Source organism: Cardiocondyla obscurior, linkage group LG19 (genome assembly GCF_019399895.1).
Source record: "Cardiocondyla obscurior isolate alpha-2009 linkage group LG19, Cobs3.1, whole genome shotgun sequence".
Taxonomy (NCBI): Eukaryota; Metazoa; Arthropoda; class Insecta; order Hymenoptera; family Formicidae; genus Cardiocondyla; species Cardiocondyla obscurior.
In genome coordinates this window covers 3237637-3263993 of record NC_091882.1, presented here as the reverse complement: position 1 = coordinate 3263993, position 26357 = coordinate 3237637, and the positions used below count along the sequence as shown (strand labels likewise).

Sequence of the window (26357 nt, the reverse complement as noted above, 5' to 3'; positions counted from 1 at the left end):
AATGGATTTGTAAACAGAAGCATTCAAAATATGAAACATAATAAATCGTGCTAATTTAACCTCGTCGCAATGTTGGCAGGCAAAAAAAAAAGAAAATAAATATTCACATAAAATATTACTAACAATATACAATACTACCTCCGTTGAGAATAAAAAGAGAAAAGGAAAAAGAAAAAGAAAAACACAAATATGCTGCTGTTCATTAATTTTATTTCAAATAAGTTCGCGCATCGCGATGATAAGCGTAATTTGGAAAATTCGCAAATGAACTTTACACTTTATTTGCCCATAAAACCGTAAAATGAGAGTTCCGTTGAAAAGTTTTGCGGTACCTCACGACTGGAATTCCTCGGCCCGGAATTCACTCAAGTCGACGTCGCGTCAGTCGACAATAAGGTAGCCTCGTGCATGCATTTTCGTCACAAGAACGCATATTACATTTATGCTGGCATTACAATAACTTTATAGAAATACGCGTGTGCTTTTGGAAGCTGTAGAAATTGTGCAACATAAGAGACCCACCCGGGGTCTCGGCCGTGAAGCTCTGCGGTTGTCATGTGTGCATATCATGATACGCGAGACTGTTTAAATTCGTCCGTTTTGTGAAAGAAAACACGAGACATTTTAATATCGTAATATTTCCGTAAAACTTTTCACGTGAAAGAGATTAATTAAATTAACAGAATTTTCGGTGAAATTTTAGTTTCGGTTCCCGAACTGTTACAAGCGTCCCGTATAGTTCGAGTACATTTGCGCAAAGTACTTTCCTAGATATTCAATCCTTTTACTTATCCATTAATTAATTATTGACCCGTCCATTAATCGAATCGATGCCGTAACGGACGAAAGGAACTTTGCTCTCTGCATAAGTATCTTATGCGTAGTTTAATGCAAACCGAACGGGGGATATAAAGTTGTAAGATTACAGTCGAACGGGTTCGAAGTAACAAATGCGCTTGATGTAAGACACGTATAAATTATGTTTATCGCATGTATGATTTAGGAACGGTTGAACTCGCATAATCTCGAATGTGCTTGAGTGAGCAGTGAGCAATAATGCGCAAGAACATACGTTACGTTATATATGTATATGTATATGTAGAAATGCGGGTATCTCAATATTTTACGATACGATTTTCTGCTTCGGAGAGATTTATAGTCGTGGCCGATATCTTGCGAAGCGAAATATCTACCAAATAAAAGCGACGATGGCGGTTGCGGCAACAGTTGCATCTGAAGGGCTGCGGCGGTGTCGTCGTCGCGAAATTTCACGCTTCGGAATTCCTCGCCGAGCCGTGTAACGAGTTATCGATACACGAATTACACGCCACATTACAGTATGCCAACTTAATGGCTATTTGACGCTCAAAAACTTTAGAAACTTCGTCGAATGCTATATTATACATTCGCGGGATTAATAAAAAAAAAAAAAATTTATTAATTAATTAAAATAATAATAAGCTACGATTTGACGACTCAATGACGGCCGAAGATTTAAACAGATTCCACGCGAGATAGTCTCCTCAACAATAAAACCAACTCGTGTTACATTCTGAGACACGGTTAAATTTACAAGTGCTGCTTTCGCAACAGCACCCGGAAATGAAACATATATCCGAGCCTCGCGTACGTGCGCCCATTTCGAATGCTTGACAAGTATTGTTCCCGCGTTATCGCAACGCCAGGAGATAACGAATATTAAAACAAATGTGATTTCTTTTCTAATTATAAATTTTTTTATGTCTTAACTTTTTTCTTTTTTTTTTTACTAACTTTTATCCTAAAAGGCACAATTACCAAGACAGTATTTGTATTTTAACTTACTACATTGCAGCGTTATACAAAAATTAATTACGCGTGATAATTTCGTTATCTACTAACGGTGAAAAAAAAAAAAAAAGAAAAACAAAAAAAAAACGTTGTGTTGTATTTTAACAGCGTCGTATTAGAGCTAGCCGTCAGACGCCGTGTTAAACTACGATTTAAATTAAATTTCTCGTGGAACAATGACGCTCTACATGCACGTTGTCGAGCGGAAGTGCCGGCCAAGCTCTGCCGGTGACACTTCCGTTGACTGGTGTAATTAACAAAACCGGAAAACCACGAAGGGCCGGCTATTCGCGGAAGACTGTTGTTTGAGATCATCTGCCGCGAGATTCTCTGACGGATTTCTTATTATGTAATTACCTCCCTGCCAGACGCTGGCTCGTTGAAACGTACAAAAGGACCCAGCCTGGTTAAATATCATACTTTGTTTAGTTTCAGGGCCGCGAAAGGAAAGTGTGTTTGCTTCCTTTCAACTATTTCGAAATTTTTGCTTGCATTAATTAATGCGCTTTCGCAACGTTATGAAATTTCCAGCTGGAAACTTCACAATGTTTAATATGAAGAAACAGGCAGATGATTAAGACGCTTTCTCTTGTACGCTTACGTTCTTTAATTCTTTTCCTCTTGAAGTGAAACGAGAAATTCGAATTGAATCTCAAATTATCATAAACTGATGTGACTTTTGATATCAATTCTATTCTATTGTAATTTTCTTGCGTTAAGAAGATAAATCTTTCGTAAAGTCAATCGCAATAATCATGTTTCGTGGTATCCTGAAGCGCGCAAAGGTCTGGCCATGACACTTTCTCGTGGCACAGAGAGAAAAAAGGAAGAAAAAAAAAATAGAGAAGGGAAAAGGTACAGAGGCAGGGCAATTAAAATGCGGCTTGGGCACAAAGGGCGCGAGACCTACCGAAATTTCCACCCCGCACGTTCCACTTTTGTAGACATTTCTCAGCCGGTAATTGCCTTCCGGCCCGCGCGCACGAGAATAACGGACGGAAGGAATGGACCGCATGAAATATCTTTTCCATACCTTATACCCGTACCGACGAAACACAGAGAGAAAAGAAAAAAAAAAAAAGATACTTAAAAAGGCAAAAAAAAAAAAATTAAAAAAAAAAGTTAAGAGAGAAGATAGACTAGAGGAGAGATTAAATCAGTTATTCTAGTTATCTGAGCTTTAGGCACCAAAGTATTAAATATCATTCAAATCTTTATTTCTTCACGTAATACTTTTTTATTATATAAATTATATTACTTCAGGGGAAATATTTTACTTTAAGAAAAAAAAAAAAAACAAATTTATAACTGTCATCAAGGCTAGAGAAATCGAAAGGTCTCCGTACTCCCTCCGTTGTAAGAAACGCCGATTGTGTCCCGTCGCGTGGTATCATTTTTCACACGTTCGATAGCAGCGTGACGGCAGCGCGGGCTTGTGTGTAAAGTCAAAAATATAGGATTCGAACGAGAACGATGCGCTCGCATAATTTTCATCGACACGGCGGGAACGGCGGTGGTAAAGAACGCGTGATCGGTGGCGCGATTTTGCAAAAATCAGCTCTCAGACGGTGCCATTGTGCAGTAAAGGAAAACGACACGTTTGAAAAAGCGTGGGCGCAAGACGACGAAAGTTTTAAGAAAGGCGGGGCTGGCAAAAGAGCGGACGCGAAATGCTGAATCGAAGCGCGCGACAAAGGGCTGAAACTTTCGACGCCGCGAATTGCGCGCAAAGGAAATCCCCGGGTATTGCTGCGAGCTTGTCGCTGCCGCTTCGATGGCCGCGGTATTGTAAGAGCTCCGTGTACGAAATTCATTTCCGGCGAACAGATGAATATTTCGCTAAGGCGGCTTAAGTTTTCGCTCGGATATGTCTCTCTCGTGTCGTATAAATCTTGCGCGACCGAGGCAAAAGATTTATTTAGCTCCTAGGAAAGATTCCCTAAAAGTTTAGCGAAGAATTATAAGAATTTATTAACGTGGCGACAACATTACTATAGTGCCACGAGCGAGCTATAATAAAAGAATAATGAACGTGAGAGAACTGACAAATGCGAGAATTTCGAAATAAAAATTGAGTTAATTAAAAATAGGAATAAATATGAAAATTTACGGGCGTTGTTAAATGCCCATTAATAAATTAAATGACAGTATCTTTATCAGGTTTACAAAAAAAAAAAAAAAAAAAATTGTATAGCTACAATGCATCACACATTGCACGTGCACTTATATTTTGCACATTTGTACGAACGGCATTGCGACGAACTATTTTATTTTTTTTTAAATTATTTAATCACGTTAAAAGGGATAAGAAGCGCGGGCTTGCGTCAACGTTTGCTAACGCCATGCAAATATTAGTTACAAGTTCCTTCTCTCTGCGCCGCGATATAAAGATTTATAAAAAAGTCGCGTCGCCGTTGAATCTCATTTCCAGTCGTTGATTTGTGAAAAACGGCGAGACGATCCTCGCTCTCTCGTTTTTGCCCGTCTTCCTTCATCTTACGTGCCCTTTCTATATTCCTTTCCGGTCCTGCTTCCTCGCGGTGACCGCGAAAGGAAAAGGAGTGTATACTCAAGAGATTGGTTATAAAGAGCAAACAGAAAGGAATCGATGTAATTGAGGTGAGTCGGGGCTTCTCTCTCTCTCTTTTCCCTCGCCCTGTCTTCGTCTCGCGGGGCCTGAGCTTTCCACGAGAAATTGTATCCGAGAAAATGGCAAAGATCACGTCAGAGACTGCATTATTCAACGCCGGCTTGGTAAATCTATATATACATGGCCGCTCTTTCATCCACAGTAACGTAAATCCTTTCCTTCTTCGCTCTAACCCTCTGTTCACCTCTCTTTTCTCTTCTCTCTCTCTCTCTCTCTCTCTATTCTCTTCGTTCCTTTAATTTTTCGAATTACGTGCCGAGCTGTTTGTACGATACTCCCCGCGAGGCGCAGCGAAGAGAATCGTGGTCGTCGCTCCGTTCTCGGCTCGATTCCACGCCAGCCCACTTCTATCGCGCCATTTATCATCGACCTAGCTGCTTTATTAGCCGTGACTGATTGATGTTCTTATTACCGGACCCCGAATTTGTGCCCGAAAAAATTATCCCATTTCCACGGCCGCGCGCCCCGCCCCGGCCGCCGCGGAGCTTTCGGCCGACGAGTCGCTTTTCCGGATGTTGAATCCGTCTCCGGACGCGGATTCAGCCCGCGTGAGAAATCCGGAAATCATAAATCACCGAGCGCGGCGAATTGTTGACGGAGTATATTTTCAAAAAGAACTCTCCTCACCGGGCTCCGTCATTGTCAGTCGTATAATTAATTGATCCATCGCGCGGTAAGAGGGACCGAAGAGAAGGGGGTAAACAGCCGCAGAATTCTCAATCATTTATCCGAGATTCCGTACGCCATCAATTTCAGGGGAAGAAAAGAAAAAAAAAAAGAGCTCGGTTAAGAAGAGATCAATTCTTTTTTAAACATAATTCGCTCATTAGAATGAAAAGTGTGATAATCGAAGAAAATTTCCACCGTCTTGATTTATCGTAAGTCCGCACTTTGTATGGCTTGGCATGTTCTTTTTTATTTTTTTATTTTTTAAATTCATCTAACTTCGCGTTACAGATTACACTTTTTTCTCTCTCTCTCTCTATCTCTCTCTACTGTCCGTACTCCGCTCCGCGGAGATAAAATATATTCAAATCTTTCGCAATTTTCGAGCTAGAAATATCATCGGACGTCCTTCTAGCCGCATAAACTATATCTCATTATAAAAGGGCAGAAGTTTGAATTTAACTTTTCTTTTCACATCTTCAATCATTTCTTCGTCGTGCCACGAGCGAGGGACGCTCGCCGTTGTCTCTTAATGGAATAATAATGCGGCATTATGACGGTCCTCTAGACGCGGAAAACCAACCGGGGACGGGGATTCCTTTCCCATCCGTTGAGAGCAATTCCTCGAATACTTGTTTACTCTCCCATTTACTCTTCTGTTTCTTCGATAAAGCGATGCCGGCGCCGGCCGGCGACCCTCGAAGAAAACTCCCGGCTTCCGGCGTTTTCCGGCGTTCGCGGCAATTAACATCGCGCTTTACGGCGCTCCAATATCTTTTCCGTGCGCTGTCGACCGGCTACTCGTGAGTGCTCGGAAATGGCGTCGTCGTGCTGGAAAATATATCGCGACGCGGTAAGCGAGGGCTTGCTCGGGAAAAGCGATTTCTCACGCGGTCGATCGGGCAGGCCGCGATGGAGTAAAATATTACACGTACAGCTATAATAGACCGTTCGAAAAGAGCTTCTTCCTGCATTTCCGTCCTGTTTATTTTATCTACTCGCGCAATCACGCGTTACTTTTAAGCTTTAATAGCTTTTACCGGTATCACTGCGGTATTCCGCGAGAAAATGTGTGTTCCGTCACAGCAACGAACGCCTCTATCTTTAGTACGCCGTGCAAACCGCATCAGTACCATAAATAACGACTAGCGTGAGAAGACATTTGGTAATTAAATTATAATCGTGTCGAATCAATCTTGATAAAAATAAACAGAGCGACAGCCGTGACATGTTTCGCATAATTTATCTTAACCCTAATTAGCAATCGTAAGCCGGGCGGCAGTCCCTTTTCGTTCTATCGCGTCGATCTTGCCTGGAATATCGGGCAGAATTTAAATCCATCAGTCAACGTTTGAAATAAGGGATTTACAATAAGAATTCTCTATGCTTATATGGCTTTTAATAGCGCTCATTTGCGATCCTAATATTTTTCGCTTGACGGGAGTATTTTATCTTTCAATTCACATTTCATTCTTAACACTTTGCGCTTGTCAATTTTGCGAAAAGGAGGGAGGGGGGGAAGAAAGAAAAACGACCGCCGCGAGTAAAACTCGTCACACGGTAGGGGCCTGTGATTTATTCACACTGGGAATTTGGAATTTACGAGCCAAAGAGTATTGGCTGAATAAAATCGGTTTCGCCTTTTCACGTCATCACGATGCGCTAAATGCATCCGTTGGATTGAGAGCCCGTTTGATGCGACCAGCCCGCCCCCTCCCCTCTTTCCCTCTCCCCCCGACGCATTCGCGTAAATATGCATGCGTGTAATCCGTACATTTAGATTCGTTCGGGTAATCGAAGTCTGTGTGAGCAGCGGCAAGCACTCCGGAAAGTACGCAAAATGCATTTTACAAATTGTCGAAGAAATATTGCAAATCTTCGTTAGACGTTAAATTTTATTATCTAAATCTTAAATACTAATCTCGTTAATACGAAAAAAAAAAAAAAAGAAATACTGAAAACGAAATTAATATTTTCATAAACATTTGAAAATTGGCGTGCGCCAATTTATTCAACGATAATCGCGAGCTGTTTATAATGCAAAAATACTTGTGAACGTCATCGTGGCGTAAGGTTTATATTAAATAATATTAACATGAAACAAGTCTTCCTACATAAAATCGCGCGCGACGATATGAAATTAATGAGTCTTGAAAGTAATTAAAATCGTTTAAGAGCCGCGGGAAACGTTGCTCTCTCGACATCGTCTTGATGTATAAGTCAAAAGGAATAACAGTAGCAAAAGGATGAAATAGGGCGTGATAGTAGAGAGCTCGGTTATCCTAGAAGCGCTTTATAGGCACGTACCGCAGTATACCGCATCATTGTGGCTTAGTGGCTTGCAAATTATAGCTTGCATGCTTAAAGAGAAATAGAATGTTATCGAGAAACTGATAGCGAGATAATTTTCGTAATGTTACTATTTTATTTATTAACAATGGCGGAGAGGAGACGAGGAAAAACGTACGACAGTGCCCTACTATTTAGTTAGATGAAATGATATTTTCGCAATTTATCCATATTTTTCTGCCATCACCACAGCCGGTACACCCAGCGCGGTGTGGTCAGAAAATGAGTTTTGCCAAAAAACGAGGCGGCACAACAAAGAAACAGTCATAATTAGCAGCCAGACTAATTGCATTGAGTGCCGCGCGCGCTCGTTGGGGACTGCGTCACGATAAATTATTATGCGAAACGCTCGAAATGCACGCAGAGAAATACGAGGAATAAACTCGCCGAACGCGCAATTAGCCGGATCCATGAATTTTTCAAAAACGAACGGCGGTATCGTTTCGGAGCGGTGCGCAAGCATTGCGAGCGCGATGCTTCGAATCAGAACGCGATAATATAATAAAAGTAACGACGTTAATGGGTGCATTATTAAAGCGGGTAAATTATTCCGGAGCCATTATTGTAGGAAATGCGTAACACATTTCGGGCAAACGTTTGGAGATCTCTCCCAATGCGATCGAAATTTTTCGGCCGCCTCTGCGAACGTCAAAGTCAGTCAGCGGAAATTACGAATGTAATTCTCCCTCGAATTTTCAGAATCACGCTGCAGCATTATATTTTTCATCGAGTTACGCAAATTTTAATCTATCTAATGCAACAACGGTAACGAGTTCTGAATATTGCCTGCAATCATAAACATTATCGTATGCACATATTAGTATTCGAATACGAGCGTATCAAGCGTTGATGGATTTTGACATATCGCGTCGAAACAATCGCTATCAGAAGTCTTTAGCTTTGTTTCGCTCTCACGAATTAAAGCGGCTACTGCATTCGAACGGCCGAATTTACGTCGAATAGAAATGTAGTGCACGCTAGAATTTATAGATTGTAAAATCATAGATTTAATCCCAGCGCAACAAATCTATCACCGTTAATAACCGTCGCCGCGATATTACGAACGTGTCGCCGGTTATCTTAATGGTCGCCACTCGTGGATCTAACAGCGCGATACTCGTTGGCGCAATTTAGCAGTTCAGTCGAAGATCGCAGTAATGGTCAGAATACGCCGTGCCCTTATCGCAACGCGTCATTCATCTCGCTTCCACGGCTCGTAATACGTATGTGACCGCGCGCATTAATATTCAGAGCCGATCTGAATTATCGTCGGGTCCCTATAATCATGCGCTGTAATTATCGCAAATTGCAATGCGGATTCTAGTGCGCGCGTAACGCGCGTGTCAACATCGAGGGGGCTCATCGTGATCGTTTTCCTACAATTAATTACGATCCCCGCGTTATAATTCGGAGCACGAGTTTTAACCTCGAGCGCTACTTATGTCCGGCCGTAGCGGCGGAAGCGCGATAATTCGGCGAGAGAGAGGAAAAAAAAATCAGTTTAAATACCACGTAGTTAAATACCCTCGTAGTGCGGCGGACTATCCCGTGCCGTACATAATTTACGAAATTATCGCGCAACGTACTTTAGGCGAACTTCCCCTTTTTCGCTTTCGCGGCGACGGCGTGGCCCGCTCGCGGAATGCGTCGCGCGTATCTCCGGATACGTAGAAAGTTTACTCGAGATAATCGTAATCTCGCTTGGACCGGGCGCCGTACACCGTTAAAACTTCGGCACAATTATCCTTCCACTGGTCTCTGAAGAGGGTTGGAGCTGACTCGGCTGGGTTGTCCGGGACAACGCTGATATTGGGGGAAGATTAAGGGAAGGGAGGGAGGAAAAAAGAAAGAGAGAAAGAAAGAGAGAGAGAGAGAGAACGGAGAGAAAATTAATAAAAATACCTCGAGGCCCGTGCCCCCGATTAATTAAAACTTCGGACGCCTCGGGGCGATCTATTGGTCGACTTATACTACTGCGCTCCGGCCGGAGATATACGTGCTGCAAAGTTTCCTTGCGAAAGAGGCGAAGGCGTGCCGATCACCTTTGAGACGGATTACGAAGAACTGCGGTCCGAGTTCCGCTCGAGGTTCTCTTTATCATCCACGGTACTCATGTTAGACGGCGGCGGGCGTCTTACGAAAAGGTAATTATCGGGAAATATTTGGCGCGGGTAATTCGAATGCGTCCGTGCGAGTAATTTAAATCCGATTTCCTTTCGAGAAAGATTTAACTCGGTGCTTAATTACTTAAATTCTTGTTCCTTACAACGGGAATAATGCAAAATGGGTTTGTGCGATTACAGTTATGGTCATAAATATCAAATAATGATTATTGAGAGAAAGGAGAGCGGAAACACCTGGCTGCACGATCGAGTTTTACTAAAAAAAAAAGTGTTTGTTCTCATTAAAAGCTATTTTTTTCTTTTCTTTTTTTTTAATGCAATACATCTCTTATGAAAAAAAAATACGTGTTATTCTAGAAAAATTGAAAAAGAAAACAAGAAATAAAAAAGAAATTTTTTTTTCCAATAACTCACTGCAATCAATCTCGCTCGATCAGCATAGATATATAGAAATTCGTAAAAAATTTCACGTATACGCTACGAAGCCGAATGTATAAATGTCTCGTTTAAAAGCTGATTTATAAAAATCTTGATATTTACGTGATTTCCACTGTCGTCATTCGGGGGAAATCTACTTTTTTCTTTCGGTGTGAAATTTTCGCGAAAGGAATCATCGCGGCGCGGACGGTTGACCGAGTTATATTTCGCTCACGTCTGCACGAGGAGCCTTTCGCCGTCGGCGCATTTGAGACAACAGCGGGTAGCGAGAGAAAGAGGGGCAAAGAGACAGAGCCGTGACCGGGGGCACGGCTAACGAGCAGGATGTATCAATTAAAAGCCGGTTGGCGGCGGCACCCGGTTTGGAAAACACAAGGCACAAAGTACGGCGATAGAAAACCGGCTCGCGGGAATAGTCCGCTGCGCGTCCGCGGGCGGAACTCGATTAATTACGAGTTAGCCTGGGACCCTTTGACGACGACGACAGTACGTCATCGCGTGCATCATACTACTCCCTTTCTCTCATACTCTCCACCTTCCATCTTTCTCTCTCTCTCTATTTCTCTCTCCGTCTCTCTTCCTCTCTCTCTTTGTCTCCGGTTTGTCGCTTTGCGCGGATCACGTCTCGTAATTCATAAACCGCAGCGTGAGTTGTCGGTTCGACCGGAACTACTGCGAGCGCTAAAGCACCACCGCTGGACACTAGCCCCAGTGGCGTTTTCACTCGGGGGTGCCCAAATACAGCAAAGAAGAATGGAATTGCAAAGGGAATATCATATAGAGAAAACAGAGAAAGTAGGAGGATCGATCGCGCAATGCAGATTTGAGAACGATGATGGTTTTAATAAAAAAAAAAAAAAAAAAAAAATAGGGAGGGAGAAAAAAAAGCGTTTCTCGCAAAATACAAATTTCACTATTTTCGTTTGACTATCTATCCTCTGTGTTCAAATTGGAATGGAAGTCGAATTTCTTTGCGCGGTACTTGAAGCTTTGGTCTGGAAATGTTGAAAGGCTCTCATATCTCGCGTGAAAACTGCGATTTTCGATTCGTTGAGATAAAACCAATTTTCGAAAAATTGATTTCACGGAAAGTCGGTGAAGTAGTAGACTGTATTAAATTCATCGAGCACATTTACATTCCACAATTCAAGATGCACGCGAATGAAATAATAAATGTGACCCAACATGCGCGGTAATTAATTCTCATCACGCTAAGTCCATCATGTTCGAATTCTGAGCTCTGAATATTTCCCCGACACTGGAAGCGATTCTCGAGTTCACCAGCTGCGTCTGGCATTCAGCTAATAGTCGAGTTGCATTAGATTGCCGGCATAACATGCTACGAACTCTAGGAAACTCAATCACGGTAGAGCAAAATTTGTTAAATGAGTCTCCTGTTTTCGGAAGTTCTTCGCTATAAATGAATCGCTTATTTCAAAACGAGCGTGTGCACAAAGAGGTCAACTTAACAACAGTAATCTACGCCGGGGCGAAAGCTCTTCTTGTACAACAGGAAGGGAACTTTAACAAGGTGCTCCATTATAGCCCTTGTAATATTACATACAATAATGTACGAACCTCGCGAAATATTATAACAAAATTGTTAAAATAGTATATATCGCGCGAGAAAGTTAATCCCCTTCGCGTTGTTAGCTCTCGTCGTTTCGAACACGAACTCACATTTGAAGAAAGTGAATTAATACTCGGCGTCGTTACGTAGAGCTGAAAGTCGTAATGCTCGCCTCGTTCTTTAACGAAGACGCGGACGCGGAATAATAGCGGAATCAAAAGCGTTTTCGGGTTGAAGGTCGGTGCGGGATCATCGTTTAAATCCGATAGGTCATGTCGCAGCAACACGGTCCTTCGCTCATCCGTGGCTGGTTAACAAGCTTAGTTTAAACACTCGTTAGAGGCGCCTGATCGTCGTAGCGAACAAGCGGGCGCGCGGCTATGAGTGTAAGACACGCCGCACTCGGTGTGCGGGGCGCGAAGGCTGTTTATGATGGAAACTAGCTGCAAGTGTATGCCTTGCGACACGGCGAATCTCATTAGATGCCACCATGACGATGGCTAAGGCTGATAATATCATGCGGAAACACGCGTAACGTAGTTTAAAGCGCGCACGCCTCACCGCGCCGTTCTAACGCGTGCGTGCGCGCGGGTTCACAAGTAGCTTTACATCTCGCAGATATTTAAATAAATTATCGCGGTCGACAAAATTCGACCGCCAGCGCGTCGAGCTGGTTTTAAGGATTGCAGCTTTTTCCTTGACATTCACGTCGAGTCGACGCTGCACAGCTCGTCCGACCATCGTGGAAAAGTTAGCGCCGCGGATTAAATTAAAACGTTACGATTAACTTGTCTACGAGGAAACTTTTGTGTAAATTTGTGCTTATATAAAATTACACTAAACACGCGGAAAACAAATTTTACGATTTAAGTATTTTCCTACAAAATTCTCTCTCTCTCTCTTTTTTTTTTATTTTTTTCTTTTTAATTTTTTTCACTTTTTACTTCCTCTTCGGAGCACTTTTTTTCGCAAAATTTTTCTATCCGCGGAATGTTTTTTACGTCTTCACATTACATAAAGTGCATAAATCTTATGGTCCACGTGGTACGAACGGCGTAACAATACCGGTGTTACTGGGCTGTTATTCTAATGTAAAAAAATGACAAAAGTCCCTTTACTTTTCAGTCTACGTATCTATAAATAAATATTTATGTGCTATTGTGAAAAATAGTTCGAGCACCGCAGGAGAGGATGCGAAAGTTAGCGGGTATGTCGATGGCGGAGCGAAAAGTTTAATTTATTAGACCGATAGAGCTCCCGCACCGGCGCAACTTTTTTCACGGCGAAGCCCTCGAGTATTAATGTTAAATTGGCCGTAACCATCCGGATTAAATTGAAGTGGCCTTTTTGCTTAGCTGGTCCACGAGTGTACAGGACCATGCGCCTTTTTGCGTGGCAGTTCCATCCGATCTGCCATTGAAGTAGAAAACTTTAATCTCCTACGCAAATGTACCAAACGGGCGGAATCGCTGACGAAGTTGCAAGCTCGATGACTATTGGAAAAAAATATATCTCACCCTCTCGCAAAAATCTCGATTAACAAAATTTATTTCAATTATTTCGTTCGTCTCTCGTTTATTAAACTTTCTAATAAAACTTTATTAAAGTCAGCTTTCAATGACGAAATTGCATTAAAGACAAAAAAAAAAATAATAATTCTTATAAAACACAATTACATTGTAATGCATTATCAAAAAGAAATTTTAATTCAATTACTATATTCCTGTAAGTTCCATTCAACTCTTTGATCAAAGTAGTAATATCCTCAATCATATCGTTACTGTATCGAATATTTAAATATTACCCCAGAGATGAATATTACCATTGGTCTATATAGCATTTAAATTATTTGGCAAATAATTAATAAGAATTCTATCGTCATTATTGACTTTTCATTCGCAATAATTACAAAACAAAACCAACAATATTAATATGTAATATTTATTCGTTCTCGTTATTTAATGACTCGCCGAAATGGCAAAATTAGCAACATTAACGCATCTGGTGCTTCATTATGCTAATGGATTTAACCAACGCATCATAGCAACGTTCACTTCCCTTTTTTTTTTTCTTTTTCTTATCACCGCGATTACTTTTGCTTTTTACATGAAAACAAAAAGTTTAATCCCACGCGTGCGCGAGTACGTGGTTAAGAAGCAACTGCAGCTACAAGGCACAGTATCGCGATAGCAATAGCCGAATAGATGAAACAACGGCCACCGATGTTCTATACGTTCCAAAGCAAACCAGAAACTGACCGAGCGGCATTAAGAGGGGAAAAGAAATTCAATGGTTAAACGGATCGATCAGCCCGAAAGGGTGGGTTCGTCGGGAAATTGCCTCCATTAATCCCAACGCCTTTAATTAGGGAAGAGCGTGACAAACGCCGGAAATTTTTATCTAAATCGAGCCCGTTCGTCCGCGGCACCCTCGCGGGGACAATTTTTTCATCGTATTTCACTAGCAGGCCACCCGACAAGGATCCTTCTCACGCCGCCGCGAGGCAACCACTTAAAGGGCCATGCATTTATCGCCGGCTAACCGGCCCGACCTAAATTACGGCACGCGAATGAACCCTTCTTTCATTGTTCTTCCGTCCGCGGTCCCTTGAAATCCGCGAGATTCTCGCCCGCCCGACTTTCGAGCGCGTTAAACAGAGTCGTGGACGCAGTCTGAGTATCAGAATATTACACCATGTATGTACGCGCATACATACGCTAAGAATATTTATCATAGCGCAGGAGCGCAATGCGTGAGGCATTTCTATTGCTGTTTCGATTTTTCCAATCTATCGGCGTGTCTATTGAGAATGCCTAACATTGTATCTTTTTTTTTCTTTTTCTTTTTTTTTTTTTTACCGTATCAGAGAACCGTGCCATTTTTAGGGATTTTTGCGTATTTGCTTTCTACCAGTGTACAGGGGTTCTTTTTTTTTTTTTCCTCGAGCATGCATTTTAAACAGGAGAGCTCGGAAGAATATCGAATACCTTCTGATCTGACTTTTCCATATATTATACTCATACGTCGTTATTTCAAACAGCTATTGTGCGAAACAAAAAAAGAAGATCACATTTTTAATAGAATTATATATTCATTCTGGTATAATTTATATGTTTAATATTTATACTGCGCACATTTAATTTTACCAACGCTATCGATGGTGTATCAGAAAAGTGAGTACAGCAGCTTTTTTCAATTGAGAGAGAAAAAAATATTAAAATTAATGATCAAGATATAACGATTTCGCACATGTGCAAAATTTGATACTTTTTATATGCTATTGTTCAAGATGTCGTGTCGTTGAATATCGATCATGGAAATGACAGTATAATACAATATCCACATACTCGATTTCACAAAAACAGTACGTTATTATTGAGTAATTTAAACTCTATTCAGACTCTATTGAGCAGAAAATAAAAAGGAAAATACAGTGAATTGAAATAATAGATACGTACGTAAAACGATTATTACTGCATTGACACCGGAAAAACATATAATGTTTAATTTTTAAATAGGATAAATTACTTAATATGCAACTTTCATGTTTCCTTCAACGCGAAATTTTTTCTTTTAATGTTAATTCTCAGTATATTATTCCAATGGCAGAAAAAACGTGAGCTTAAAATTTTCAGCACATTGCACAAGTACAACGTTAACCACTAACGTCATCTGTTTGGCCTCACAAAGGCATCCTTTATCAAGTTAGCTCTTTTGTGTCACTACTCGTAGCAAAAACGTCTTCCTTAACCGCTTTTTATGAGATGCTGATGAAGTAAAATTTTATTAAAATGATAATAATCGTTAAGCCCGCGCTACCGGCTGTCAGACCGTGATAATATAATGACTATGCGTATCATGTTTCCAGGATGCGCCTTAAACGCGACGTAAAAAGTATTTTAAATCTCATCCCGGGAAAGAATACTTTGCGGTAAAAAGATATTTAAAAATTAATTTGTTCAATCATATATCTGATTAATTTTTATTTTATTTTATTTTTTAAATTTTTTTCTCCACAACGAAAAGTGTCGCGACTTCAATGCGAATTCAATAAAATCGGTAACAAATTTTTCACGTTGCTCTCAACAATATGGGTGCCGACATACACGAGTATCTCGAAGGACTTAAGTCCCCCTCTGACAGACTCGCATCCTTTTGTTCGTAAAGAGCGGAACCCAATAACCGTGAAAGGAGATTAAGCTTAACAAAGTGTCCTCGAGTTTACCAAAGCAACGAGTTAAGCGGAATCCCCAACTCGTTGTCGAGGCTACCCAAGACGGGACTTTGGCAAACTCGTTAACGAGCGAGAGGGGCCTGTTGACCGCGGCGACCTCGATTTACGAACCATACAGCGCGACGCATTTTTGCGACTTCGAAACGATCTACACAAGCTTTTAATCGAATAAGTTTCGTACCTGCGCCAGCGTCGAAGTATGAAAATGAGATTTTCAAGCGCCTGAGTTTTTGTTAGAAAATTCACTAGCTTCTCGAGAAGCAAACTATCTTCCTCATTGTTTTATATTTCGAAAAAAAAGTAGTATAAAGCGAGGCACGAAGAATCCAACTTAAAAGCAAAATTTATTCATTACTCGTTATGCCAAATAAACCGTTTAAGAAATCTCAACTTTTTTATTTAAAAAAAAAAAAGAAAAAAATTAATGATGGTTGCATATATATTATTTACATTATCTTATAATCTTTCTTCAAGTATCCACTTTAATTTTAACTCGCGCCCTTCAATTAGGCAGAGATTTAAAGCGGAAAATATATGCATTAGAAATCTAAGTGTTCCCCTAAAGGATTGAGAGACTAAATAAGCCACAGCAAGTCCTGAAGAGAGTAACGTACTTGCGCTCACGACGAGCTGCCGCTATTCGCGAACTTCTTAACGAGCCGAGGCCCTAGCGCGCTCGCACGTTGCGGTTTTGACCCCAAAAATTGCAGAACTCGTCGAGCGGATTCTGACCGTATGTTAGACTCGTCAACGAGATTACCGTTAACCCGTAACTTCAACTGAGATAGCCTCTAGAAGTTGCTTCGCTCGAACTTGCCCCTTATTGGCGAGAGTAACTCCTGTGGGCTCGGCCGCGAAACGAAATTATCGTTAACCCGATGGTTAATCGATGAAATTAATAAACCCCGACAAAAATTACTTATCTGCCAACTTATCGTAAGTGTATAATTTACAAATTAAAATTTAATATAATTTTAATAATAATACCAAGCTCTTTTTTTTTTTTATTGTAAAAAGCAGATTTTTAACACCTTTTTATTTTCGATATACTGATTTATCGACGACTTTACTTATTTAAGATACGTCAAATTTTATTTTATTTTAAGATACGTCAAATATTTGTTAAAAATTAGTCCCTCGAGAGCTTCGTTGCGTATTACGCAAATGTTGACATTCCGTTTGGCGAAAGACATCGCGTAGGAAACGCGTACGGGAAACATTGGATTGAAGCACGAATCCGTCTACCCGTCGTTACTGATCTACACAATGCGACGTTATACAAGCAAAAGTACATACTGCTTATTTTAGGCAAAGCAAATACTTTCTCAAAAATACACGTACATCCGCCAAAGGAGTCTGCGCTTGCCAGATAAACGACGAAAATAAATAAGAGAACGTATTGCAAGATCTAATTTAGATTCGGCGGTATTTACAATACCTTACAAAGGAAAATGTAATTGCAACTTTCGGATTAGCACCACGATGCGTAATTTAATTATGGCCTGAAAATTATGCGTCTCGCGCGGGAAGCTAAACTTGCGCGTTACTTACGTGATCTCTATAATCCGACGATGCGATCTCCCGTTCGAGCTTCCGGAATAACTTTTAGAATAAACTATTTAAAACTATAAACGAGAGGATATATAGTTATGCCGATTTTAAGTCCGCGATGGCGCGCGATAAAATAACACCCGCGAAATTAAGCTCCGACGACGAATTATACGGGAATGTTTCGCGGGTGACGTTCGCGTAGGCAGTCACGTACGGCGATAAATTCGCTCTAAGGAGCTGATGGTTTTATCATGCGCAAAAAAGATTCTTTTTTGAAAAGAGAGCGCGATGCCGTTCGCTGCGCGGAACACGCGCGTATATAGTTGCATCCATCTACATCGGGATCTTTTACAGTGCCGAAAGATAGAGGCCCGCATGGTCAGAGTTTTAGCATGTAATAATAGAGAAACGGAGCGAGAAGACACACACAAGAGCCAGAAAGAAAGAGAGAAAGAGAGAGAGAGAGATAGAGAGAGTGCGAGAGAGAACACACACAACTCCAATTTCCATATTATAATTAATTTCTCACTTAGCCGGCGGGCCGCATTAATTATATGTCCCCGACCGACGCTCGGGCTATTCATACATATCTAATTAGTTTGGCCTCGTGCGGAGAACTTATAAAGTACGCCGAGCTTTTGCCAGTATAAACTTCCAACGGGCAGTCGACACGCGAGGCCACATAATTTGTTAGTATTGCTTTCGTCCCAGTTAATTATTTTATGAACTTCAATAACAGATTTTAAGAATCTTCCGCGTTAAAAAAGTTTAGTCGACAAAACTTTTTTTTTTATTTATTATTATTTTTTTCTTTTTCGCATAAACGAATAATATATTCGAATAAAAATATTTGCAACAATAGAAAATGAGCAATCGAAATAAAATTAAAAAAAAAATATTATTCCGTTGCTTTCCGTTCTTTCGAATAAAGTGCATTGAAATATATGAAACAATAAAAAAAAATGCAAACTAAAGCGGATAACGAAGCAGGATGCAAAAGATCGTTCGGTAGCGGGAATAAAAAAAATTTGTAAAAATTCATACGACTCAAAGCGAATTGATAGCCGCGTCCTAGACGGCGAACGGTGCGTAAACCGAGAGACGGAACATTACTCTCCTGGGATAGAAGAAGTGTCACTCTTGTCGACGCGATCATCAAACTTCTCGAGAGAACTTCGCGAAAGTGAAGCATGGAAATTTAAAGCAACTAGGGGGTCGATCTTCGCAACTTTCGCCGTCGATTCTCGTCTGTGGGTGGGCGGCCGGTAATTGCGATCTCGATATGTTTCGAAGAACTTTATCGTCGAAGTTAGCGCGAATCGGCTCATCCACTTCGCTCCACTGTGCTCCTCCTTTCACCGGCTTTGAACGTTAATCTTAATATTCCGCCAGCGGTACGCGAATAAATTTAAAAAGAAAAAAAAAAAAGGAGAAAGAAAAAAAAAGTTTCGCACTCACGCGCGGCAATTTCCACGAGTGGTTTACCCTCTCGACGTTTCGCCATTGCCTCGGTTGGCTTGCGCGTCGTAAATCGGCCAAAGGGATCGTCCTAGCGCTGAAATGCGTTCCCACGGCCATTTCGCCAAATTGTGCTCAGCGATTCATTGTGCACGTATACACACGTGGGAAAAAAAAAATGCATTACGCTCGTATGATGCCGCCGGAAAGAAAAACGCGCTCGCGCTCGCGGACAATATTCGGCGCGTTTCAATTCTTCCGCCAATTAGCTCGTTACGCATTTCGCACGTTTATAAGAAGATTAAGCAATGCCGTTATTTCAACGGGCGCTATTTACACGTGTAGCTAAGCTGGGTTTTAGGCTAATAACTAAGTCAGACTCGTATTTGTCAATATCTAGTTAACCGTCACTCACGGTGGGTAGAGTAACCCAAAACTCGGTCAAACTACTGAGCACAAGTACCCTAAATAATTGGTTTGTGCAACGCCAACGTGTGGACAAGTCAAACAGCAAATAACTTAGTTGCTGTTTCGAACAATTTTTGCTTCTAACTTATATTCGTAAATTATTTTACAAGATAAATAGTTGGCAGTCTCATGCATAACCCATGTTTTCTATTTCTTTTTTTGATTTCTTTTTGTTTTTTTAATGTCTTCGGAATATATTGTACTTACTTGGGTGTTCGGGTTCGTCGCTGTTCGCGTCATTTTCGAAAGAAGTCGTTCCCTTCGACTGTGCATTGGCGAGCGTTGATATCTCGATGCACGTCACCACTATCAATATCAGCAGCATACTGACGAACGTCTTGGTGATTTCACCCTCGTACCATCCTAACGCATTTCGCGTCTCATTCGATTCTCAGACAATGAACTCTGTTAACAAGAAAGAAACTATTATTAATAAAAAGAAAGTAAGATGCCCTTAAATTTTATAAAAATATATATTCTTCTTTATGAGTTTAAAATACGCTTAAAGTTTTATATCAAATATTTTTGTGCAATTTTTTTTTCGTTTTGCGAAAAAATAAAAAATCATTATATATCCTAAAGTCTCAAGGAGAGCAGATGATGTTGAAAGCTTCAAACGCACGTATGAAATTTCGAATTTCTGGATGAACAACGTTTTATTTGAATCGTTTTCAGTGAAATTTCACGCCGCGATAGCATCGACACATGTAGCTGGCATTTAGTAGGAACAGCCACGTTTGATAACGCGTGACGCGTTTATTGTTAATTTCGCCGCCGCGTTTGGCGCGTACGACGCTATCGGATTAACAACGATCGACGGTTTATCAGGATGGAGCTCCGTTAAAACCAGAGTCAATCGATCATTCCAAACAACACGTGTCAAAAATGCTATCGAATATTTTGCCTTTTCCGGAAATTTTTGTAACAGATGTACCTACTTCAATAAATTTTGCACGATTGCTACGTAAAAGTGTAAATGTTGCTAAGTAAAAGATTCAATAACTTTCCTACAATTTTCGATTAATAAACCGCCTTTTTATTTAATTCTATTAATTAAAACTGAATTCAAATAACAAATTAATTTTACGAAAAATTTAAAGGCAAGAAATTTGAAAAGTAAAATCCTCTCAAGTTAGTCATATTACAACACAATCATTTAAACATGTGTTTTCCGTCAACAATATAGTACACAAATTTAATTCTTCCTTTTCCATTCGTCGTTCATTTCTCACGAGTTTAAAGATATCACGATGACTTGAAAGAAAAAGAAAAAAAAAAAATCGAAAAGGCTTGTTTACTTGTAACAAAAAAATATTCATACTCTCCTGCACCGTGTTTGCGCGACGTATCCAGCGTTTCTATTATTTTTGGGAGTTACCGAACGTCTCTTTGAAATCGTTTCGATGACAACCGACCGTGGAAGCTCGGCGCCGTCCCGTTCTTTCGCGCGGGCCATTCTTTCCAACGTGAGATACGTCGCTGCGAAAAGGCGGAACAATGGCGGGGATTTCCGCGAGATTCCCCGAGAAAGGCGAGCAAAGCTACGGGCGCGAACGAACCGACGGATGCGCAATCGATTGTGCGATATCGTCCCCGATTATAATAGAAAATTGTCCGCGTCTCGCGATGCATTTTTCTTCACGATAGATTTGGCGCGTCGTCGAAGAGAGAATCGCGAATGAAAGTAATGATGATGCACGGTGAGAAAAATGTCCGGATCCACCGAAGCTTCGCGCATATCGTGAAACTCGTGGGAAATCTACGGGACGCGCCAGGTGAACGGTATCCTTTTCGGGAACAACGCAAGTTATTACTCCGAGTCTCGCAGACGCATGGGCCGGTTCATCGAGGCAACCGTCTCGTCATTTCGAACGTCGCTGAATAGTCACTTGTAAATCGCGAGCAAGCGATAAATTAACTATAACTGTCGCTGTTTGTCTTCTGTCATTTTCGCGCTATTTTTTTTTTTTTTTTTTGAGAGGAGAGACAGAAAAACTCGTGCTAATTCGGGCGATAAATTTCGAATGCATTAATTGGATTACATAAGTAGATGCGAAACAATAAATCAAGTAACGTCGATTTTATTTAATAAATGTACCCGCTTTTTAACGCGAAAACATATGTTGTTTAAAACAATCAGTTAAATTTACACAATAAATTCAACAAATGACCATATGTTTACTGTATGAAATAAATACGCGTACGAGAAATCAACTATTTTTGAATATATTTATCGTGTTGTATAAATGTTTTCCGGCGTGAAGATTAATTTTCGCAAAGTATAGCTTGTGAGGTTATGGGAAATTTTTATGGTTATCTAATTGTAAAAGTAAACGTAGAGCAGCGGTGTAATGATTATAAGGAAAATAATAATAGTATCAAAGAATCGCCATGAATCGAATCAATATTGCACTTCCACCCGAATAATGATGTTGTACAAAGGCAAATGCTTCACGATACATTACGCACTTGCTAAAAAAAATAAATGCTATGCCGCAATCGAAGCCCGATGAGAGCGCAACTATGTTGTTTGACGAAAAGCCCCCCGGAAGTGTTCAGCGCGAATAAACAAAGTCGCGGAAAATCGGTGTCGACACGAACGAAATAGCAAACACTGTTTACCTGCGCGTAGGTTGTAACGACGATGAACAGAATTCGAGAAATTCCAAATTCCTTTATGTAATCCTATAAAAAAAAAAAAAAAATAGCACGAGCATGGAGCTGTAATCTTGAAACTTTTCTTTTCAATCTCTCGCAAACTTTTCGAGTGAAACTGATGGAAGACAAGATCGCAACGGCTAATAATGAAAAATTAAGGACGATTCCGTAAGAATCGAATTATCGAAAATTGACCAGATAGCGACGGCAGAGATAGAAAAAAAAAAAAAAAGAAAAAGGGGGGAGAGGAAAAAAAAAGTAGAATTGAATTTTACACGGTTGGTTTAGTCGAGGGGCCGCTGGTCGCCGCCAGATTTAATCGAGAATTCTGTCTCATCGGCAACTCGTTATTCTCGATTCTTATCTATTCCTTTCTACCTTTTTGCCTGCTCGTCCAAGGATCGTGCAGTCTAACGCTTTCGGTCATTTCCGGCGAGTTGTAAAGTGACGAGCATACTATACCCCTCGAGAATGAAGCATGAGATCGATGTTTCAACGATCCACGTCACTTCCTTTAGCTGACGAGGTTCGCGAACGTGGTGATTCCGCGAGGAGAATGCGAGAATGATACAGAATAAAGTCGCGGGTACATTTAACGTAGGAATACCGTAGATAGAGAAGAGACCGAGATTCCGCATCCCTCGCGGCTGAATTGTCGGTTATGACGATTAGTTAAGCAGCCCGATAAGATTTCGCCGCATATCAATGGTAATTATCAAAATTATCGACGCAGCCTGAAGTCATTACAACAAAAAAAAAAAAAAAAATACTTTGAGCTAATGAAATTTATTGCTTATTTATCTTTGAACATATCTTGCACCAGTTTTGCATTTTTTAAATAAAATGTCGCTTCCGATAAAATATGCACAATTTTTCCGATACTATCTGTGATATTTCTATCGATAATTTTTATCGATAATTCCGTTGGTTATTGAAACACCCAGCTGGCTTTTTGCGTTGTTTACTCGATTAACCTCCGCTGATGGGCGGCGAAATTTCGACGTGGTCGTTTTAATGCGCATGTTTATTTTTCTTTTTTTTTTTCTTTTTTTTCTGATAAAGCGAAGGTTTCGATGCTCGAGTAATAATTGAAATTCCTTTCATCTTCTCACATCTTGTAACTCTCGATGCTTTACCTCTTGTATTTTTACGCCTCGAATATAAAACAAACTTTCCATTTCCGGCTGAAAAGCAGACAAACGCGACAAGCATCGCCCGCTTAAAGTATAAATGTATAAATTGGCGACTCAAAGAGCATCTAAACTTTGCCCGAATAATTTCTGTAAAATCAATAGCGGAATGAACGGAATGGCAAAAATTGTATCAATGTTGATTTTCGACGAGAATTCTTTCCGCGGCTACTTTTCTTCGTTATTTTTTTTATTTTATTCTTCCGCTTTTCCAAAAGATTTTCCCGAATAATGCTAAGTATACCATAAATTCAAAGTTTTTTTCCTCTCGTAATAACATTCGTCCAATTATTTTTCTTTTTTTTTCTAAATTTTCGGTATTAAAACGGCCCCTCTGTTCTCAATCTTTCGTCGACGGTATTGCAATAACGAATCACATTTCGACAACGGAACAAGAAAAAGATAGCGCAATCGTGCAGGTGTATTAAAATTGATAAATCAAGATAGGACTTTTCTTACAATAAAATTTCATGGCGAGTAAATGAAGCGAGGAGACTGCCGGTGATTCGATTTCTAACGACAGGTAGTGAACGTCATCGGAACAACCACGCGGACGTTGCGTCGACATTGTAGGATACATCTCTTGTGCTCCGTAAGTACTTTTTGTTCTTACCGGCTATTTTCTCTCCTCGGCTTTTGTCTCTATCGATGTGCGCACTCGAAGCGAACGCCGGAAAGTGGTTACAACCCCGCGTTAGTACGGCCGGAAAGGAGAGTTGTTCCTCCGACGTGTTCGGACACGCCGAGTTAGCTCTACCTACCTTCGCCGTATTACAACCATTACGCGACAAAGGATTCCCTTCGAAGCACTTCGAGAAAACATTCCGAGACGATAACCGTAGTACGAAGATTACGATTCTAGTGATAAGAAGTATATCCTCAGCTGCGCCAAAGAATATCAAAGCAAACTAAATAAACTGAACAAGTGCATTACTGCAACTTTTCTTTTCACTGTTAGCGCGCGCGGTTCAGGTTCTATTTTCCTAAATTAAAAATCGTAAAGGAGGCGGTATCGTTTTCGATGTAACGGCCGTGGAATCCTACCTGTCAATCACGCAGACTCTAGTAAACTCGAAAGAGAATCGTAAGTTCCCAGTTAATAATCATGACGTCGAATTAGCGCGAAGAATAATGGGGTTTGGAGTGAACTGAGAGAATAGCTACCTTAGGAAATTCCGATAGACGAGATATCGAGGAACCTCCAGCCGCTTTCTGGGCTTTTCACAGAGCTCTTAAACGGCCATTACCGGGGTTCGAGTTCGCGGGAGCGACCTCCCTGATGCGACCTTAAAGATCGAAGGAGAAATCCGCGGAAATTCGTCTTGACAGACGTCAGAAACGAGTGCTCGATAGCGACGTATAGACCGAAATCGGTGACCAATATCGGACAATTTAATAAGTTAAAAAAAAAAAAAAAAGAAAAGAACTTGCTTCTAAGCAAATAAAAAATTTTCCTTACAACTTTTAAATATAATAAATTTTAATAAATGTTAACGAGCATAAATATATAATACACCTAGTAATACACATAGTACTCTCGTGTCTGGAGTCTGGCTCCTCACAGCTTAGCGAAAACTTCACCAAAGAGACATTGCAACAACAAACACGTCTTCGATGTCTCGAAGTGGAGATAGGGATCGTGTTCTAACAAGTTTTCGTAGAACACGAAAAGGCGGCGGGCCGTTCACGAAACTGAGGCAACGAATTTGTCGAAAGCTCGCTCGCAACGAAACATGCTCCTCGGAATTTTAGGTCAATCGCTCGCGCAAGTTCCGCCCCGAATAAACGTGCCGTCCATATTACGAAAGTAAAGTATGTCGCTTCTGCCTCAACCCCAAATGTCTTCGTAGGAGTTTAGCTTACGGCACGCAGATCACTTAATTTGTCTCAAATGTACAGTCAGTCAATGAAAATACACTCCCTCATTTTTTTTTTTCTCTTTCTTTCTTTCTTTTTTTTTTTAATCTCGCCGCATCGCGCCGTAAATTGTAATAAACCACGGAAGTTTCGAACAGACAGCTATTTCTACCTTCGTTGGTAATGCTTTGCAAGTTTACGAAGACGGGCTTCTTTTTAAAAGCGTTATTTGTCTGACAAGAAGTCGTACTGTTTCTTCCGACGTTATTTGAATGTTGCATGTTCAAATGTCGCAAGCAAAAAGAATTAGAAGAGCGGGAAAAGAAAAAGCTCTAGCACTCTAGAAACAGCCGATGGCGAGAGAACAGTTTTAACGAGCAAAGTAGCTAATTAACAAAGTTGCTTTTCATTGTTTATAAAATGTCGGATAAGATTTTATTTTATTTAAGAAATAATTTTTTTTTTTATGCATTAAAAGTTAAAAATTAAAAACTGGAAAACAGATGCAGAATCTTATTTAATAGTAATAAACAGCGGTACGTTGAAGTAATGAAAATACTGTTATTAAATTACTTGCTTTCGTATTCATAGTCCCATTTGTATGTTTGTAGATCGGCGTTATAAATTATCAAATAATGATCGATTGTCACCAAGAATTGGGAATATTTTTCACCGCATGCTGATTGAAATTCATTTTCCGTCCGCAGGCCAATTCACGTATGCATTCAATTTCGCGGGGAATGCCTAGTACAATGTGATCATTACACGTGCACCAATAAATAGTGAATAAAAAAGACTTTTAACTCGCCATAATAACGGCTATATGTCTCGCTGTACCGACAGTAATCAGTTTGCCGTCAAATAAGCAACGTATATGACAAAGCAATTGAGCCGTGACCGCGTTCTGAATAAATGCAAGCCACAATTTTCAGACATAGGAAGACACAGTAAGACATAGTACGATATACTTTAGATTTTTATATATTTGTACTTGCAATTAGATATATTTCTCAGCGTCGCAATATGCAAGATCGATGAATTATTATTATAATAATTTTTTTTTTTTTAATTAAAAATAAACGGGGATAAAGTATTAATGCGAACGATTAATCAGCAAGCTAACGAACTGAGATACTATTGATTTCGTTTGAACGCAATCTTTTTACGAGTAACAAACGGCGTGTTTTGCTTTATTCGTATACATTTATCGAAAACCTAGCTATTACATTGTGCAGTAATCACTTCGAAGACAGAAAACGAATAATAACTGAAGCGTAGCGCATCTATCCTTTCGACTGTTAATGTTTTACTGGAC

At 40.4% G+C, this 26357-nt stretch overlaps 1 protein-coding gene and 1 long non-coding RNA gene across 6 annotated transcripts in view; one reads left to right on the top strand and one right to left on the bottom strand.

Moving 5' to 3' along the window:
* The window catches only part of LOC139110024 (uncharacterized), a 198845-nt gene that overhangs the window by 160718 nt on the left and 11770 nt on the right, over positions 1 to 26357 (top strand). The gene's annotated exons all lie outside the window — the stretch shown is intronic.
* The window catches only part of LOC139110012 (nephrin), a 186597-nt gene that overhangs the window by 158749 nt on the left and 1491 nt on the right, over positions 1 to 26357 (bottom strand). For all 4 annotated transcript variants that reach the window (XM_070669502.1, XM_070669503.1, XM_070669504.1 and 1 more), the window contains exon 2: positions 19545 to 19742. In XM_070669502.1, the coding sequence (XP_070525603.1) occupies positions 19545 to 19662 (118 nt within the window). In that variant the 5' untranslated portion in view covers positions 19663 to 19742. The remainder of the gene's footprint in view (positions 1 to 19544; positions 19743 to 26357) is intronic.